Source organism: Bombina bombina, chromosome 6 (assembly GCF_027579735.1).
Source record: "Bombina bombina isolate aBomBom1 chromosome 6, aBomBom1.pri, whole genome shotgun sequence".
NCBI classification, from domain to species: domain Eukaryota; kingdom Metazoa; phylum Chordata; class Amphibia; order Anura; family Bombinatoridae; genus Bombina; species Bombina bombina.
Window position 1 is genome coordinate 754624386 of NC_069504.1, and position 18713 is coordinate 754643098.

The 18713-nt window shown below is 37.2% G+C and overlaps 1 protein-coding gene across 2 annotated transcripts in view; it reads right to left on the bottom strand.

Moving 5' to 3' along the window:
* Positions 1–898: 898 nt before the first annotated feature.
* COL5A3 (collagen type V alpha 3 chain) overlaps positions 899–18713 on the bottom strand; it is a 295561-nt gene continuing 277746 nt past the window's right edge. For both annotated transcript variants that reach the window (XM_053718030.1, XM_053718029.1), the window contains 11 exons: positions 14713–14766; positions 14187–14240; positions 13760–13867; positions 13102–13155; positions 9894–9929; positions 9732–9785; positions 4461–4704; positions 3937–4049; positions 3723–3791; positions 2420–2653; positions 899–1877 (listed from right to left, as the gene is read on the bottom strand). In XM_053718030.1, the coding sequence (XP_053574005.1) occupies positions 1731–1877; positions 2420–2653; positions 3723–3791; positions 3937–4049; positions 4461–4704; positions 9732–9785; positions 9894–9929; positions 13102–13155; positions 13760–13867; positions 14187–14240; positions 14713–14766 (1167 nt within the window). In that variant the 3' untranslated portion in view covers positions 899–1730. The remainder of the gene's footprint in view (positions 1878–2419; positions 2654–3722; positions 3792–3936; positions 4050–4460; positions 4705–9731; positions 9786–9893; positions 9930–13101; positions 13156–13759; positions 13868–14186; positions 14241–14712; positions 14767–18713) is intronic.

Here is an 18713-nt window from a genome sequence, read left to right on the forward strand (position 1 = left end):
GCCATTCACCAACAATATCCCATAAGATGAAATAAGAGAAGGCGTCTTAAAGTGTAACCCAATTATAAGTCAACAAATGTGAGATATAGCATAAAACCACTCACATTTATGAAAGCACCATAAAGTGGCAATTGTGCAGACCGGATCCTCAGAGTCGTCCAGTATGACTCGTCTCCCTTCAACTAGAACAGTCCTGATCGTCTCTGGTAGATGAAGATGCTTGTGCAGATAACCCACAGCGTGTTTCAATAGTAGAATAACACATAGTAGCTATATATGTAAAACTATTTATTAAAATGTAACACACAAAGTGTCAAAACACGAATAGATCTGTGGTTGTTGAAACACGCCATGGTTTATCTGCACAAGTACCTCCATCTGCCAGAGAAGGTCTGGACTGTTCCAGTTGACGGGAAGTGAGTCATACCGGACGACTTTGATAATCCGGTCTACACAATTGCCACTTCATTGTGCTTTCATAAATGTGAGTGGTTTTATGTTATATCTCACATATGTTGACTTATGAACAGGTTACACTATAAGGCGCCTTCTCTTATTTCATTTTATTTGCTGTCTGCAGTCAAAAGTCCTGATTGGCTCCTCCATATATGGCAAATAGTTTGGCTATTGACAAACAATTGCAGTAAAAAGGATGCTAATTTGTTTTAAAAATATTGAGACTTGGTTTATATGTTATTCTACAACAGTACAACAGAAATGTCTTGTAATTACAAGGTGTTTACTGTCCCTTTACAACTGGATTGTACACCTGTGTTCTAAATACTTTACATTTTTGGAAATTACTGTGCAGTTTCCATGGTAACAAATGTATATATGTTATAGTCTAAGGAATGGTGCTGCAAAGCAACTGTAAGGTATAAAAAAAGAAAAGAAAATATAAGGAGAAATAGATTATATTGTGCAATATAATTTAACGAACTGTTTCTTTACCTTAATGCTCAAACCAAATTGTAAAAGTCATTTGGGCATGTTAGATAAGCTATACACACATAATATACAGTACATATAGGGTTTAAGTTAATATATTTAGCATCACTATTCATCAAGGAAGTTTTACAAATAAGGATAGAGAGTAGAAAATACTCTAAATTCCATTTTAGGACGCTGCTGCTAAAGAAATTAACCCATTGTAAACCAGGGTTTTAATTTATTGACACACGATGGGTGTTTGACATTTTTGTCTTTTCCAAGTGTGGGGGGGAGTAGAAACAGCATTCAGTGTATGATAGACAATCAGAGCACTCTCAGTAAGTTCAGCATGTGAGGCACCTCAAAAAATATATCCTGATTTGGTAAATTAAACTCCAGTGCAAAACCAGGAACACTTAAACTTGTCAGAGACTGGAAAATTCTGAATAGAATTGACCATGCGCTTTACAAAGAATCTCAAGTGACTCTTTGTCACTGCACATTCATCACCCTGCCAGGGACTTTTTCCTTTGTTAAATATGGCGGCCTCGAAACAACCAAGGTCATACATGAACACCTGGCCAACATACCCCTTTTTAATGAAACCCTACAAGGGTGAACCCTTAATGGAAATCTGGAATCCCCTGCTGTTAAAAAACAACAAATATATAACATAAAAATATAGAAAACCGCACATATAAATCTTTGATGTCAATTGATGGAATGTTCAGTCTATTGGCAACAAAACTCAAGTTCCTTTTTCTTGAAATACCAAGATAAAGTTTGTCTATGATATTATTTTATCCATTGAAGCATATAGGACCAAGCTCAAATCCGAATTTTTGGTTGGTGTCTCCAAAGTCCTTGATAGCCACATCTCGTAGGGGGAGGTGCTCCACTTTGAAGGTATTTATTTCCAGTACAGTTCGCTCAATTCCTTTACGCAACTGTTTAAAAAAAAAAAAGGAGAGAGGAAAGTATGTTGAAGGACACTAACACAAGTGCTACATAAATCTACCATTTTCTATTCCCTTCTGCATTATAAACATTCTATTTATCTATCTATCCATACAATATGTGATCTGAATTATCTGTAATGTGCAAAACAGTTAGTTTCAGGCAGAACCTACTGTACCACATTGTTTAAATAAAATAGTTCTTAGAAGTAATGTGTGATGTGTTTTCTTTGTGTGCCTTTAGTTCTGTTTCTATATGCAAAGGATAGTAATAAAGCACATCATGTGGCTTCTGATAACCATAAAATGAATCCATCTGAATACAAAACAGAGATATAAGAGAAAAAACTAAACAGTCCAAATTACATGGAAACTAGCTACAAGCTAAGCCATTAATGCAACTGATATTGTCTCTACTTCTGTCCTATTATTTCTTACTGTAAGTAAGGAATCATAACATCATGTTTACACAATATTAGTCAAATTAGCAAATATCTATATCTACATAGTTTTCCCCTGTTCAACTCACTTACCTGGCATCCATCATATATTGCCTTGAGTTGGGGGGTGCGGGTGTGGGATAGCTCCTCTTCATTGTCTGCACGGAACTTCAGTGCCCGATTGTGGTTTCTCCCTGAGACATCATACCAAGCTGCCGATTGCTGGCAATTATAGGTGAAATTTTGACGTCCTGTGGCACTCAACAATCTTAGGAAAGTCATCTGCACCACATGAACAGGATTCCCATCCGCATCTATATATTGGAACTGCCAGAATCAAAGGAAAATAAATTTTTTCTTTACAGAAGTTGAACATTTTATATTTTCTGAATGTGCCATGATGACTAAAATAAAATGATTTGCAATTCATATACAGATCAGTTACATTTGAGTAAAGTATAACTAGTAGCCTAAGAAATATATGTTAATGGAATATTAAACTTAAACATTTTCAATCATACATGTGGGAGAACACTATGTAAACATACATACACAGACACACATTACATGACAAAAATGTTAAAATAGTTTGTGAAACCAAAAACTACATGCATGATTGTGCATTACTTGTTCTTGAGATATAATACCTTTTAAAATACCCTCTTTTCTGATGCAAAAAGAAAAAAAATACTTTAATGTCCTTTTAAGATGAACACTGATGCTTGATAAGTCTGAACATCCTTTTTACAGTTACTCATATTGGAAGGCTACAGTGAATAACCAGATAATGTATTATTTGTGGCACTTTGATTGGTCTGATTTTCAAATAGTCACACACAGTTACAGTGATGCAAAATGACGTTAGAAACATATTTAAAGCAATACTAAACCCACATTTTTTCTTTCATGATTTGGATAGAGCATGCCATTTTAAGCAGCTTTCTAATTTACTTCTATTATCAATTTTTCTTTGTTCTCTTGCTATCTTTATTTGAAAAAGCAGGAATAAAAGCTTTGGAGCCGGTCGATTTTAGGTTGAGAACCTGGTTTGCGCTTGCTGATTGGATGGCTAAATGCAAGTACTAATTAGCAAGCCCTATAGGCCGGCTCCAAAGCTTTCATTCCTGCCTTTTCAAATAAAGATAGCAAAAGAGCGAAGAAAAATTGATAATAGGAGTAAATTAGAAAGTTGTTTAAAATTGCATGCTCTATCTGAATCATGAAAGAAAAAAAAATTGGGGTTCACTATCCCTTTAATATAGTGTTTAATCATCTAGGCTGTATTTTTTATGTTAGTAGGTACTCTTATATGTGTGAGATAACCAAAATGGCTTTATGCTAGAGTCGCCCGTGGATGAACAATTTAATAAGCAAGTTTAAATGCCAATATAAATACCTTTTTTCCTCTCTTAAATGTGCTATACCAGTCTCCTGCTGTTTCCTTACTCCATGCAGCAATCTTAACCTAGAAATAAAAAGGAATCAGAGAAAGGTATTCTATTGATAAATTATTATTTTTATAAAAAAAGCAGTATGGTGGCAAAGGTGAATGCTTCATAAAAGTATAAAACTGATCAAATGAAAGTGATGTAATGAAGTGAATTACTAACCGACTCAAACTTTTTGTCAGGGAATAGGCAGGTTTCTCCTCCAGCTGTAAAATTGCAGAACACTTTGAAGGCATCTCGGTTACATCCCTGATTTGGATCAATCCAGTATTCTCCTGCAAAAACAACAGTTAAGCTTCCCATGTCCTTAATTTCTCATAACTTTATCTATCACTTTCAGCATCAACTACCTGTAAAACCTTCTAATGTCTTCCATAGTTGAAGACTTGTGACAAACAGACAATGTCTATAACAAGTACTTAAAGATCACTAAAGCTAAAGCTTAGAACTTCTAGACAGTGACATGATGTATATATAGAACACAAGGTTGACAGTAGTTAAAAGTAGTGTCCCTTTAATTTACCCAATCTTTAAATTTAGATATATTAATTAACACATAACTGCTTCTTAAACGGTTTAAAAGATTCTACATAACAAGTCCTAGCTGTGTATTGTCTATTACATATTTTCGTACTCATAGATATTAGTTAAAGCTTGTATTTACCACTCCACATAATCACACTCACCGTCTTTATAATCTGGATGACACAGCTGGAGCTCTTTGCATGTTCGCCCTGGGCTATCTTTGGATCCCACCGGCCACCTCATCTGCTCCACCTCAACTTTTAGTGATCCTAGTGTTGCATATACTTCCTCCATTCCATCTGACATATAATCAGTGAAATCTTGGTCAGCCTGCTCTTCTGATTGCCGACGTCTCTTTCTGGTTCCCTCATATGGGAATGGTTCTATGACTTGTGCTGGAGAACCCTATAAAAAGGATTACAAGCCAATAAGATAATACTGATGATATACTCAACATCAATGGCTCTCATTTCCAATCCAATGGGGTTGTCATGCAAAAACTTTAAATTAAGTTTTAGTGTTTTTTGGCATTACAGTCCATTAGAAGTGCTGACTTTCTAATAAACTGATGATCGATATAACCAGAAAAATACAGTCTGATTGTATAAAAACAAGAAACACTATGAGAAACAGGCTTTTTTTCTGGCATATCAGAGGGGTTATTCATGGGAGTTCTTGCATAGTTACCTAGTAGCAAAAACAAAAGGAAAATATGACTGCTAATATATTCAATATATATACAGTATATACAGTATGTGTGTATATATATATATACTGTATATATACACTGTATATATATATATATATATATATATATATATATATATATATATATATATATATATATATATATATATATATATTCAATGATAATGTTGACTACCAAATGTGACTAACATGAACATGAGTAATTATGTTAAAAATATCAGTTTTGTAAGTAGATTTGTCTTTCAAATATTGATAGTTCATAGATTTGAGTTTTTAACCTTTTTTTAAACCAGAAATATATCATATTAATTATTAATTTGTGAACTTGGGTAAATGTACTGTTCAAAAAAGCCAAAATGTATTTTCTGGTGATCAACAGTTTTGAATTGGATAAATCCAAAAATTATAAGAAATATGTACCTTAATTAAATAATTATAATAAAAAAACATTGAAAAAGGAAAGAGCACTCAAATCATTTAGGTTCAAATGTTTGACAAAGACAGTTTCACGAGATATCACGAGGGTCTTGATATAGAAATACATTTATTTTGTTAAAGGGACACTGGACTCAATTTTTTTTCTTTCGTGATTCAGATAGGGCATGAAATTTTAAGCAACTTTCTAATTTACTCCTAATATCAAATTTTCTTCATTCTCTTGGTATCTTTATTTGAAATGCAAGAATGTAAGTTTAGATGCCGGCCAATTTTTGGTGAACAACCTGGGTTGTTCTTGCTGATTGGTGGATAAATTCATCCACCAATAAAGTGCTGTCCAGAGTTCTAACCAAACAAAATCTTAGATGCCTTCTTTTTCAAATAAACAGCTAGATTACGAGTTTTGCGTTATGAGTGGCTCGCTAATAACTTGCAAGTTATTTCCACCGCTCACCTTTAATAGTGCTGCTATTACAGGTTTGCAAAAACCCAGCGTTTGCGGGCGATATGGCTGCGTTGAGCTCCATACCGCACACAAATACCAGCGCTGCTTTGAGCTGCTTTGACGTGCTTGTGCACGATTTCCCCTAGACATCAATGGGGAGAGCTGGCAAAAAAAAGCCTAACACCTGCAATCGCGGAGTGTAAAGCTCTGTAACGCAGCCCCATTGATGTCTATAGGGAAAGAAAATGTATGTTTAAACCCTAACATAAAAACCACGTCTAAACACCCCTAATCTGCTGCCCCTGACATCGCCGACACCTACATTACACTTATTAACCCCTAATCTGCCGCCCCCAATGTCATCGCCGCCACCACTATACTAAAGTATTAACCCCTAAATCTCTGGCCTCCCACATCACTATCACTAAATAAATATATTAACCCCTAAACCTAACCCTAAGTCTAACCCTAACGTAACCCTAACCCTAACACCCCTAACTTTAACATAATTAAAATAAATCTAAATAAAACCTACTATTAATAGCTAAATAATTCCTATTTAAAACTAAATACTTACCTGTAAAATAAACCCTAAGCTAACTACAATATAACTAATAGTTACATTATAGCTATCTTAGGTTTTATTTTTATTTCACAGCTAAGTTTGTATTTATTTTAACTAGGTAGACTAGTTAGTAAATAGTTATTAACTATTTACTAGCTACCTAGTTAATAAATACAAATTTACCTGTAAATTAAAACCTAACCTGAGTTACACTAACACCTAACATTACAATAAAATTAAATAAATTAAATTAAAAAAATACATTTATCTAAATTACAAAAAATAATAAACACTAAATTGCACAAAATAAAAATAGAAATTATCAAAAAAACAAAACAAATTACTCCTAATCTAATAGCCCTATCAAAAAAAAAAAAAACCTAGCCTACACTAAACTCCCAATAGCCCTTAAAAGGGCCTTTTGCGGGGCATTGCCCCAAAGAAATCAGGTCTTTTACCTGTAAAAAAAAATACAAACAACCCCCCAACAGTAAAACCCACCACCCACACAACCAACCACCCAAATAAAATCCTATCTAAATAAACCTAAGCTCCCCATTGACCTGAAAAGGGCATTTGGATGGGCATTGCCCTTAAAAGGGCATTTAGCTCTTTTACATTGCCCAAAACCCTAAGGTAAAAATAATACCCACCCAATAAACCCTTAAAAAAACCTAACACTAACCCCCGAAGATCTACTTACAGTTTTTGAAGACCGGACATCCATCCTCATCCAGCCGGCGAAGTCTTCATCCAAGCGGCAAGAAGTCATCATCCAGGCGGGCAGAAGTCTTCATCCAGACGGCATCTTCTATCTTCATCCTTCCGACACGGAGCGGCTCCATCTTCAAGACATCTGGCGCGGAGCATCCTCTTCATATGGTCCCAGCCGTACACTGAAGATTCCCTTTAAGGGACGTCATCCAAGATCAGCCAATTGGAATTAAAAGGTAAAAAATCATATTGACTGATGCAATCAGCCAATAGGATTGATCTTCAATCCTATTGGCTGACCCAATCAGCCTATGGGATTGACCTTGCATTCTATTGGCTGTTCCAATCAGCCAATAGAATGTGAGCTCAATCCTATTGGCTGATTGGATCAGCCAATAGGATTGAAAGCTCAATCCTATTGGCTGATTGCATCAGCCAATAGGGGGTTTTACCCTTTAATTCCAATTGGCTGATAGAATTCTATGAGCCAATCGAAATTCAAGGGACGCCATCTTGGATGACGTCCCTTAAAGGAAACCTTCAGTGTATGGCTGGGACCGTATGAAGAGGATGCTCCGCGCTGGTTGTCTTAAAGATGGAGCCGCTCTGCGTCGGAAGGATGAAGAAAGTAGATGACGTTTGGATGAAAACTTCTGCCCGCCTGCAGGATGACTTTTTGCCGCTTGGATGAAGACTTCTCCCGGCTTCGTTGAGGACTTCTTGCCGCTTGGATGAAGACTTCTCCCGGCTGGATGACGATGGATGTCCGGTCTTCCAAAACTGTAAGTGGATCTTCGGGGGTTAGTGTTAGGTTTTATTAAGGGTTTATTGGGTGGGTTTTATTTTTAGCTTAGGGTTTGGGCAATGTAAAAGAGCTGGATGCCATTTTAATGACAATGCCCATCCAAATGCCCTTTTCAGAGCAATGGGTAGCTTAGGTTTTTTAGGTAGGTTTTTATTTGGGGGGTTGGTTGTATGGGTGGTGGGTTTTACTGTTGGGGGGTTGTTTGTATTTTTATTTGCCAGGTAAAAGAGCTGATTTCTTTGGGGCAATGCCCCGCAAAAGGCCCTTTTAATGGCTATTGGCAGTTTAGTTTAGGCTAAGGGGGGGCTTTTTTTTATAGGGTTATTAGATTAGGTGTAATTAGTTTAAATATTTGATAATTTCCTTTTTATTTTGTGTAACAGTGGTTTTTTTTTGTAATTTAGTTAATTGTATTTCATTAATGTAATTTTTTAATTTTAGTGTAATGTTAGGTTTAACTGTAAGACAGGTTAGTTTTTTTTTCACAGGTAAATTTGTATTTATTTTTACTAGGTAGCTAGCAAATAGTTAATAACTATTTACTAACTACTCAATCTAATTAAAATAAATACAAACCTACCTGTGAAATAAAAATAAAACATAAGCTAGATACAATATAACTATTAGTTATATTGTAGCTAGCTTAGGTTTTATTTTACAGGTAAGTATTTATTTATTTTTAAATAGGAATAATTTAGGTATTAATTGTAATTTTTATTTGGAATTATTTTAATTATGTTAAAGTAAGTGGGTGTTAGGGTTAGGGTTACGTTAGGGTTAGACTTAGGGTTAGGTTTAGGGGTTAATAACTTTAGTATAGTGGCAGCGACATTGGGGGCAGCAGATTAGGGTTAATAAGTGTAGTTAGGTGGTGGCGATTTTGGGGGCAGCAGAATAGGGGTTAATAAAAGTAATGTAGGTTGCGGCGATGTTAGGGACAGCAGATTAGGGGTTAATAAGTGTATGTAGGTGGCGACAACATTAGGGGCAGCAGATTAGGGGGTAATAATATTTAACTAGTGTTTGCGATGCTGGAGTGCGGTGGTTTAGGGGTTAATATGTTTATTATAGTGGCAGCGATGTCCAGAGCGGCAGATTAGGGGTTAATAATTTTATTTTAGTGTTTGCCATGCGGGAGGGTCTCGGTTTAGGGGTTAATAGGTAGTTTATGGGTGTTAGTGTACTTTTTAACACTTTAGTTATGAGTTTTATGCTACAGCTCTGTAACGTAAAACTCATAACTACTGACTTTCAGGTGGCGGTACAGATCTTGTAGTTATAGGCTGTACCACTTTTTGGCCGGACAGGCAAACTCGTAATACCAGCGCTATGGAAGTCCCATTTTGAAAGGTGCGTTGTGTGACGGCCAATAAGGTATGCGGTACAGCTATACCTACAACACCTGTAATACCAGCGGTAGTGAAAAAGAGCCATAACGCTGCTTTTTCACTCATAACGCACAACTCGTAATCTAGCTGAAAGATAGCAAGATAACGAATAAAAATTGATAATAGGAGTAAATTAGAAAGTTGCTTAAAATTGCATGCTCTATCTGAATCACACAAAAAACATTTTTGGGTTCAGAGTCCCTTTAAGTCAAATGAGAAGATGACATTTCTTTGGCAGATGAAACAATAGAATACATATGAATTCCATGTTAGTTAAGTTAAGGTACTTTAGACACTGAAGAAGGGTGAATACCTATATGCAGCTGAAAGTATTTTATTATAATTCACTTAACAGGTAATGTGACTTACTGGAGGTCCTGGTTGTCCAGGTTGTCCAGGATCCCCTCTAAGACCCATAAGACCCTGTAAAAAGATATGGTTAAATGATTTGACACATTTCATAAATGTTGGTGCAGTTTATGTCCATAAACTGTTTAACATGGACTGTAGTGTTACAGGAAAGGTACTTACTGGTGATCCTTTAGATCCTTTCTGGCCAGCTGGTCCCTAAAGATATAACAAAATTATTATTGTTAATTGGATCAATAACAATATCTATTAATCACAATAAAATGTAATTACTAATCTTTTTTTTTAATAAGTATTTATTGATAAATCTGAACTTCAAACAATGAATAGGTTACACTGATGTATAGGTGTAGATTTATGTAGGATCAAACAGACATGATCCGCTGTAGCAAATCATGTCTGCTCAACCTCGCTAAATTTAACATTACACAAGAAAATGCTTGTGCAATGCCGCCCCCTGCTTACCGTCGCTAGTAGGGGCCGTCAATCATTCAGATTGGATCGGGATGATTAAAAAAGTTAACGATATTACCAGGTGTATTAAATGAAAGATTAAATGTCAGATAGATGTATTCTAGTTCACTCAGGGTAATGATACTGTATATTAGTTGTGATTAAACACCAATGTATTGGTACTCCTAGTAGGACCTATATAAGGTCTTTATTGAGTGCCTATAAATAGTGAGTATAATACTCCATTGGTTATGTTTAAGTCAAATAGGATAATAAGTAAAGTATCATAAGGGCCTTCGAAAAAGCCGGTATAGCCGGCGAAACATGTCAGGAGCAGGGGATATTGGGACCCCTCAGTTTTAATCTAGCAGCACTAGTTTAGTTGTAATTATACATATCTGAGCTGACGATGATCGTATTCTCAGATTAGTCAGATAGTCTTATTCACCGGGGAGTAGCCCTTTATTACAGCATTAGAGACTAATGTCTCTCACACTTGATACTTAGTATCTGCTTCATACTGGGGGATACTATTCGTCAAATTCTCTTGTTGTTACAGCTAACTTAGACTCTTATGTGTTTAGTATGTGTTACACTATCAAGTTAACAACATCATCAGTTCTATAATTTTTGTCACAATGTATGAACGGGCAGTTCGCTGCACAGCATAACATCTATCTACTTATTAACTGGTATCTACAAGCATCTAACAAAGAACTTGGTGTTAAGCTATAAAATAGCACAAAAATTAGCAATTGATGTTACCTAACATAAAAGGGCAGATCTTGCATAAACAAAATATATGCTTGCACACTGAGCTGTTATTTATAAGCGTCTAACCAACGATAAAATGACTAATTGCAAACAGCATTTACTCTGCAATGTCTATCACTATATATAAACGGACAAGACGCTGCGAAGTATAATACCTGTCATCACAATTAATGATCATTTACAAGTACTCAACCAAAGATAACCTTGGCTGTTAATACATAGGTTGAACAACCAGCAGACCTTTAGTAACATAAAGCACGTAAGCTGTTTAGTTATCTGTCATAACGATCCTATATTGTACATTATGTAACGTGCCTAAACTTGAAATCTCCGTTATACATATAACTACATGCTAGCAAGCTACTATACTATTCACAAACAACAACCAAGTGTATTTATTTTCATATACAATACTACCTTGCTTTAGATGGCTCTCTATTATGATGCCACTAAGCTGAAATAATACACCTGCACAATATCATTTCTTACTAATTAGAGATGATATAACAACCTCATACACTATTTAGGATTAATCATTTGTAAGGTAGTACTGAGGGGCTACATTGTACTCAATAAGTATCAGGTTTTAGCATATTTTGTGATAATATGGAGCTATATAGCTAACGAACAATTGTATTGCCTAAAAACGATTACCTACAGGGCCCCTATGATACTCTACTTATCATCTTATTTGATTTAAACATAACCAATGGGGTACTATACTCATTATCTATAGGTACTCAATTAAAACCCTATATAGGTCCTATAGGGAGTACCAACACATTGGTGTTTAATCACAACTAATATACAGTATCATTACCCTGAATAAACTACAATATATCTAACTGACAACCAATTTTATACCTCCATGATAACTGAAGTGTTATATAGCTAACAAACAATTGAATTGCCCAAACAACGATTACTCACAGGGCTCTTTTGATACTTTACTTATTATCCTATTTGACTTAAACATAACCAATGGAGTATTATACTCACTATTTATAGGCACTCAATAAAGACCTTATATAGGTCCTACTAGGAGTACCAATACATTGGTGTTTAATCACAACTAATATACAGTATCATTACCCTGAGTGAACTAGAATACATCTATCTGATATTTAATCTTTCATTTAATACACCTGGTGTATTAAATGAAAGATTAAATGCACAATAACCATAGATGTCATGGGCCATAAAGATGCTCTGGGTATTTCTGCCTGTGGTACAGGTAATATCTTGGTGGTGCAGGGCGAGGCAGGGATCTGTGTCTTTTTTTGTATATATATATATATATATATATATATATATATATATATATATATATATATATATATATATATATATACCACAGCATACGATAATAACTGAATAACAGAGGGAGCGAGTGCTATTAATGTGTACACTTTTTTTGCATCCTTCTTTGGTTGTATTAGTTTCATGTAAATTGGTACACAGCACCCCAGGGCAACATTGATTATTAACAAGGCCAAGCCGATACGATTATTAGCCCTACCCTCTATACCAATAGGAGTGCCATCACACCCCCCCTTTTTCTTGAAAAAATTAAGGAGCAGCGATCTTACGACCACTGCTTCTTAACTTCAGTCTCTGGCGGACCAGAAACGATCGGGGCGGAAGCAGCATAATGTTTACAAAAAAAGTACAAAAAAGGCCAGTATCTATATAAGTACTTTCACAGTTATTGTTAAAGAAAATACAATATTTAGATTATGGATTTCCACTCTACTCATTGGGGCCAATTTATTAAGGGCCGAATGGCACTGAATGCCCCTGTTTCCGTGTGAGCCTTTAGGCTCGCCGGAAACAGGAGTTAAGTAGCAGCAGTCTTAAGACCGCTGCTCCTTAACTCGTACACCTCCCCTGAGGCTGCGGACATCAATCTGCTCAATCTCATACGATCGGGTTGATTGGCACCCCCTGCTAGCGTCCGATTGGCCGCAAATCTGCAGGGGGTGGCATTGCACAAGCAGTTAACCAGAACTGCTTGTGCAATGTTAAATGCAGACAGCATATGCATATGCGTATGATTTTGTGTTTTCCCTTTATAGCGCTCCCTCCCTATAAGTACTTTTTAGCTAATGTACTGCTGTATGTACACAAATGAACAGATAATTACCGAAAGTCCGGAGGGACCGGGTGGCCCATTAGGTCCTGATGCCCCTGTGATACCCTTATGGAAAAAAAGGAGTTGTTACCCATGAGGCTGAACATTTAATACAATATATAATATAACTATAGTACACATAAATTAATTAAACCCACATTTTTCTTTTACGATTCAGATAGAAAGTTGCTTAAAATTGCACGATCTAATTTACTCCTTTTATCAATTTTTCTTCATTCTCTTGCTACAGCATTCTCTTATTCAGCACCCTGGATAGCACTTGTTGATTGGTGGCTACATTTAGTCACCAATCAGCAAGCGCAAACCAGGTGTTGAACCAAAAATGGGCCAGCTCATAAGCTTACATTCTTGTTTTTTCAAATAAAGATATCAAGAGAATGAAGAAAAACTGATAATAAGAGTAAATTAGAAAGTTGTTAAAATTGCATGCTCTATCTGAATCACAAAATTTGGGTTTAGAATCCCTTTAATAAAAAACATCACTTATATTGGGCAACATGGTATTTAGTTAGCCTAAAAACATGCTAATGTTATTAGAAGATGTGTCTTGTACATTAATCTGATTCTTTGACAAATACAGAAAGGCACATGTTTAGCATTCAAATATGGGTCTTGCAATATAAATACTGTATCAAGTTAAATAACGTACAGTATCTCCCTTAGGTCCTGCTACTCCTTGATTTCCAGCTGGACCTCTGTCTCCCTTTTCTCCCATTTCTCCTGGAGGTCCTATTAGTCCTATTAATCCAGCGTGACCCTGTGGAAAGAGAGTGTATACTTTTGATGCATCTGTTATTTATTTATGGTCTACTCTAGAGGATAAAGGAAAAAAATTAAGTGAATAGCTGGAATCTTTATATTATTGAAAGTAAAATTGTTCAGGTCAGTTCTTGAAGTAAATTTACATAATATACAATGTATTTTTCATATCTTGTAACATTGAAATAAATTATTGAGTATCAATAGTCCATAAATGGCAATTTGTATCTACATAGGCTTTTGAAAAGTCATTTGTTATACATATTACATGAGCAAAACATAAACCCCTGCGGGTTTTAGAAAGAATTATTTCTTACCTTATCCCCCTTAAATCCTGGGTCTCCTTTCAGACCTGGCAAACCAGAGGGGCCCTAAAGAGATATGTAGTCGCATACATGAATATACAAAATCTTGAAATTCATCACTATCATGACATCTCACTGGTCACATAATTTAAGATCATAAATTTATATCTTATTATCAGTTTAAATATATTACCATTCAAGACTAGCATCATTCTTACCATGCTATGGAATTTTTAATAATGTCTCATCTACCAACATGTACCTATCAATCTATCTGTCTTTCTGGCGGTCAATCTATCTAACTGTCTATCTATCCCACTCTCTATAATTGCCTGCATCTAAATATATTATGCTGTATTGCAAGCCATACCTAACTAAATGGCCCTGTTGTGATTTCAGTCCTGTCTGTATCCTATCTGACGCATAAGACTGCTGTTCTTTAGTATGTACAATAGAGTTTTTGCCCACAATGCCCTTTTCTTTAAGCTTTCCCAAAGCTTTGCTGCATATCATCACATTCATGTTTACAGTCACTTACCATAGGGCCAGGAGGTCCTGTCTGTCCAGGTGCACCTAACAATCCTGGTTCACCCTGCAAAAATAGGATTATAATTATTTTTAATTGCTAGCATGTACATATACAGCACTAATATAAATCATAATTTTGGTTTGCTTCTGTTATAGACAATAATTATGACATGCGTTATATATGAGCTGCTTAAATGATTTATATGTGCTATATAAGTTTATAGATGGTCAAAATTTGCCACTTCCTTACACAACTAAAATTGTAATCCACTCTTATCATCTCCCATCTTGATTACTGCAACTCTATCCTCTCTGTTCTTCCTAGCTGCTGTCTATTTCCTTTACAGTCTATAATGAATATCTCTCCCAGGCTCAGCTCCTCATCTGCTGCACTTCTCAGCCAATCCCTTCACTGGCCTCTCTCTAACCTCCAGAATAAAACACTAAGGGCTAGATTTATCAAGCCCCTGCGGCAGCAAGTTCTCACAAGAACTTGCTCGCAGCGATTTATCAAGCAGCGGTCACCAGACCGCTGCTTCCCTAACATCTTCGCCACATCTATTCTGGTGAAATTCAATCTCCTCGGTCGAGTCCGAGCGAGGAGATTGACAGCTCCTGCCCGTGCGTGATTGGCTGTGCGCGGGCAGGGGGCGGGATTGCACGCGAGCGCAAAATTGCGCTTGTGTGCAATGTTAATTACCTGCGGGTAATTGCGCCCCGCCACAGGGTTGATAAATCTAGCCCTAAATTCTGACTCTGACATTCAAGGTCCTCAATAACACTGCTCCTGGAGAAAAGGTCTGAGACATAGAGATATCTCAGACCTTTTCTCCAGATACTCTTCTTCCCATCCCCTTTGCTCTTCTTATGACCTTATTCTCTCCCCCTCTCGTGTTACCTCTTCACATCGCAGTCTACAGGACTTCTCCAGATTGGTCCCTATCTTGTGGAACTCTGACTCCACAAGACTCTCTCCTAGTTTTCAGGTTTCAAACTCTCCTTAATGTCTCTGCTCTTCAGGAATGCATACACTATTAACTAACATTTTCTTATCTCAGTTCTTCTCCTTCTTTTGTCCTCCCCTAAACCCCCTTAGCATGAAAGCCTATGAGCCCAGCTGTTTTGTAGATAACCCTCATGACAGTTGATTTACAATGCTACCTTGCATATTAGACGTATGTTTATAGAGCTGCAGAATCTGTTGGCGCTCTATAAATAACTGATAATACAAATATATACTGTATATATATATATATATATATATATATATATATATATATATACAATAGAGTAGTGCAAATTATTGCCCTGCTGGTATAACAATAAATTATGAAAACTCAGTGCTACCAATGAATATGTTAAAGGGACAGTCAACACCAGAATTTTTGTTGTTTAAAAAGATAGATAATCCCTTTATTACCCATTTCCTGGTTTTGTTTAACAACACGGTTATATCAATATAATTTTTACCTCTGTGATTACCTTGTATCTACGCATCTTCTAACAGACCCTTGATCACATGATATTTTATTTATTATCTATTGACTTTCATTTTAGCCAATTAGTGCACTGTCTGCCACAAACCACGGGTGTGATCACAATGTTAACTATATGGCTCACAAGAACTTGCTCTCCCCTATTGTAAAAATCAAATAAAAAAGCATGTGATAAGAGGCGGCCTTCAAGGGCTTAGAAATTATCATATGAGCCCTCCTACGTTTAGCTTTCAACTAAGAATACCAAGAGAACAAAGCAAAATTGGTGATGAAAGTAAATTGGAAAGTTGTTTAAAATTACATGCCCTAGAAAATTGTCTGTTCTAGGCATGCCCTAGGTTCCGGGGGAGGAGCATGTGTGGAAGCTCAGGTGAACACCTGCTCTGCTATTCCCAGTGAGCTGCTGGCGGGGGAAATTCGCGCCTGAAAAGCCCAGAGCTTGGGCGGCTTGCTAAGTTCAGCAAATCATCACTACCGGAGCCTCAATAGTGCTAAACCAACGCACTAAATTGAAGGGTACAAGGGGTAAATAAGACTGATTGCTAAAACATCTACCTGCATGTATACGGGTCCCCTTCAATTCTCCCCTGCTCACTTATTGCAAAGTATTGGTAAAGATACGCTAAACTAATAGAACAATTGGAGCAGGAGCGTTCCTTTTTCTTCCCCCTAGCAGAGATCCTGTCTGAGGGGGGAAGGGAGATGCCTGAAAGTCAACCGAGACGAGAGGATCAGGAATGACCTGATAGAACAATCAACAGGTACCTGGTGACAGCACGCATCTATGTGGGAGCCCCAGTGTTGAGAGCCGGAGGCGAGTCCCTGTGTACCTATCTTGCTGCAGAGACATCAAGCGGAGAAGCCCAGTCCTGACCAAGTCCTGTGCAGAGTCATCTCCCCCCTCCCACCGCTGCTGCGTGAGGGGGCCTGGCACGGAGGCACGGAGGTCAGGTGACCAAGACGCAGACGGAGAGGCTCGAGTGACGGTAACCTAGAAAGGAGCATGCAGGCATCACGCATGCTGTGTTAGCCGAGGTAACTGGGTCCTGGACAAGCAGATTGACAGGGGTTGGCGGCGGCTGGCTGCAACCGGCGACTGGAGGAACCCTTGCTTCTTCTCTCTCTCATTATACCCTGTGGCTGCTTCCCCGGGAAAAGGAGGGCTTGGCTGTAAATCAGCTCTAAGCATATGGACTACGCTCACACTCTTCAGGGCAGGAGCCCCCCTTAAGCTTTTGGAAGTAGCAGTCCCGGCTGTGTGTCCCTCTCACCGATGTTGCATGAGGAAGCTGCTGCCGGCCTTTTGGGGAGAAGTACAGCCACAGGTTTACCACGTCTAAATGACTGGGTCAGGTACTTTTTTTGACATTTCTCTCTGTTTTTTTTTTTCCCCTGGGTAGATCTGGACAAGGGGGTTAACCCCGAACGATTTACTGGACAAATTGGGTCAAGCTGGCCCTGAGTGAAGTGTTATATGTGTATCTCATGTGGGGGAGATAGAGGAGAGGAAGAAGGGGGAGACTCCTCTGTCAACCTCGGTTCAGGGAACCATATGATAAACAAACTTCTTCTTACAGGAGATTGGGAAAATACAATAAGCCTGATTTGGGATGTATTAGTATATCTAAAGTATCACTGTTAACCTGTGTAAAATTTTACCACATGTCAAGAGTCCCACGTCTAAAAAACCCTCAATCCAAAAGAGGCCAGACTGTTTAAGGGTAATAAGGGTACTTTGGTTATGTATCATGCAATAATAGAAATATGAAACTGGTGAACTAATTTGGTGATAGGCCTTATACATACGATAAAAGGGGCATACTCTGTGACAAAGGTAATATAACTGTGACATATAGGATAACTGTGTTATAACTAAGGTACTGTGAAAACTGTGATACCAGGGTCTATGTATTAGTTGGATCACGGTGCAATTGTGTTATGGTCACTCCTCAATTGTGTTATTTGGGCTAATGGTAACACGATTTAAGCAAAAACTGATGTTTTTCCCACCAAAGGTATTGTTATTAATTTTTTGAAATAGACATTGGGGGTGCAACACGTTCAGCTCTGAAACTCCCTATTAGATTGGGAGACGTTACAGAGAGCATATCAGAAAGGGTAGTAAAAATTTAGCTGCCTAGGTTCAAATCAGGATTAAACAAGCTTTCACTCTAAGTCAGTAAGCTGCCTGTAAAAGTAGCATAGGAGAGGAGAAAGAAAGGGGAGGAAAGGGGAAAATGCTGTTCCTTACGTTATATTGAAATATAGCTAACTCTCTGTATTAACTAAATTAAAGCAAAGGTTCAAAGGGTCAATTTAATCAAAGGTAATAACAGACTCTTGAGCAGTGATATCAACTATTTTATATAAAACTCCAAGGGTTAAAAAAAAGGGAAAGAAATTTTTTTTTTTTTTTTTTTTTTTTTGGCCTGGGAGAGATTGTAGCCCCCCACGGCTGGTGGGAGGACCTGCTCCCGCCCCAGATCTCTTCTCTCTTTCTTCCTTTTGGAGAGGG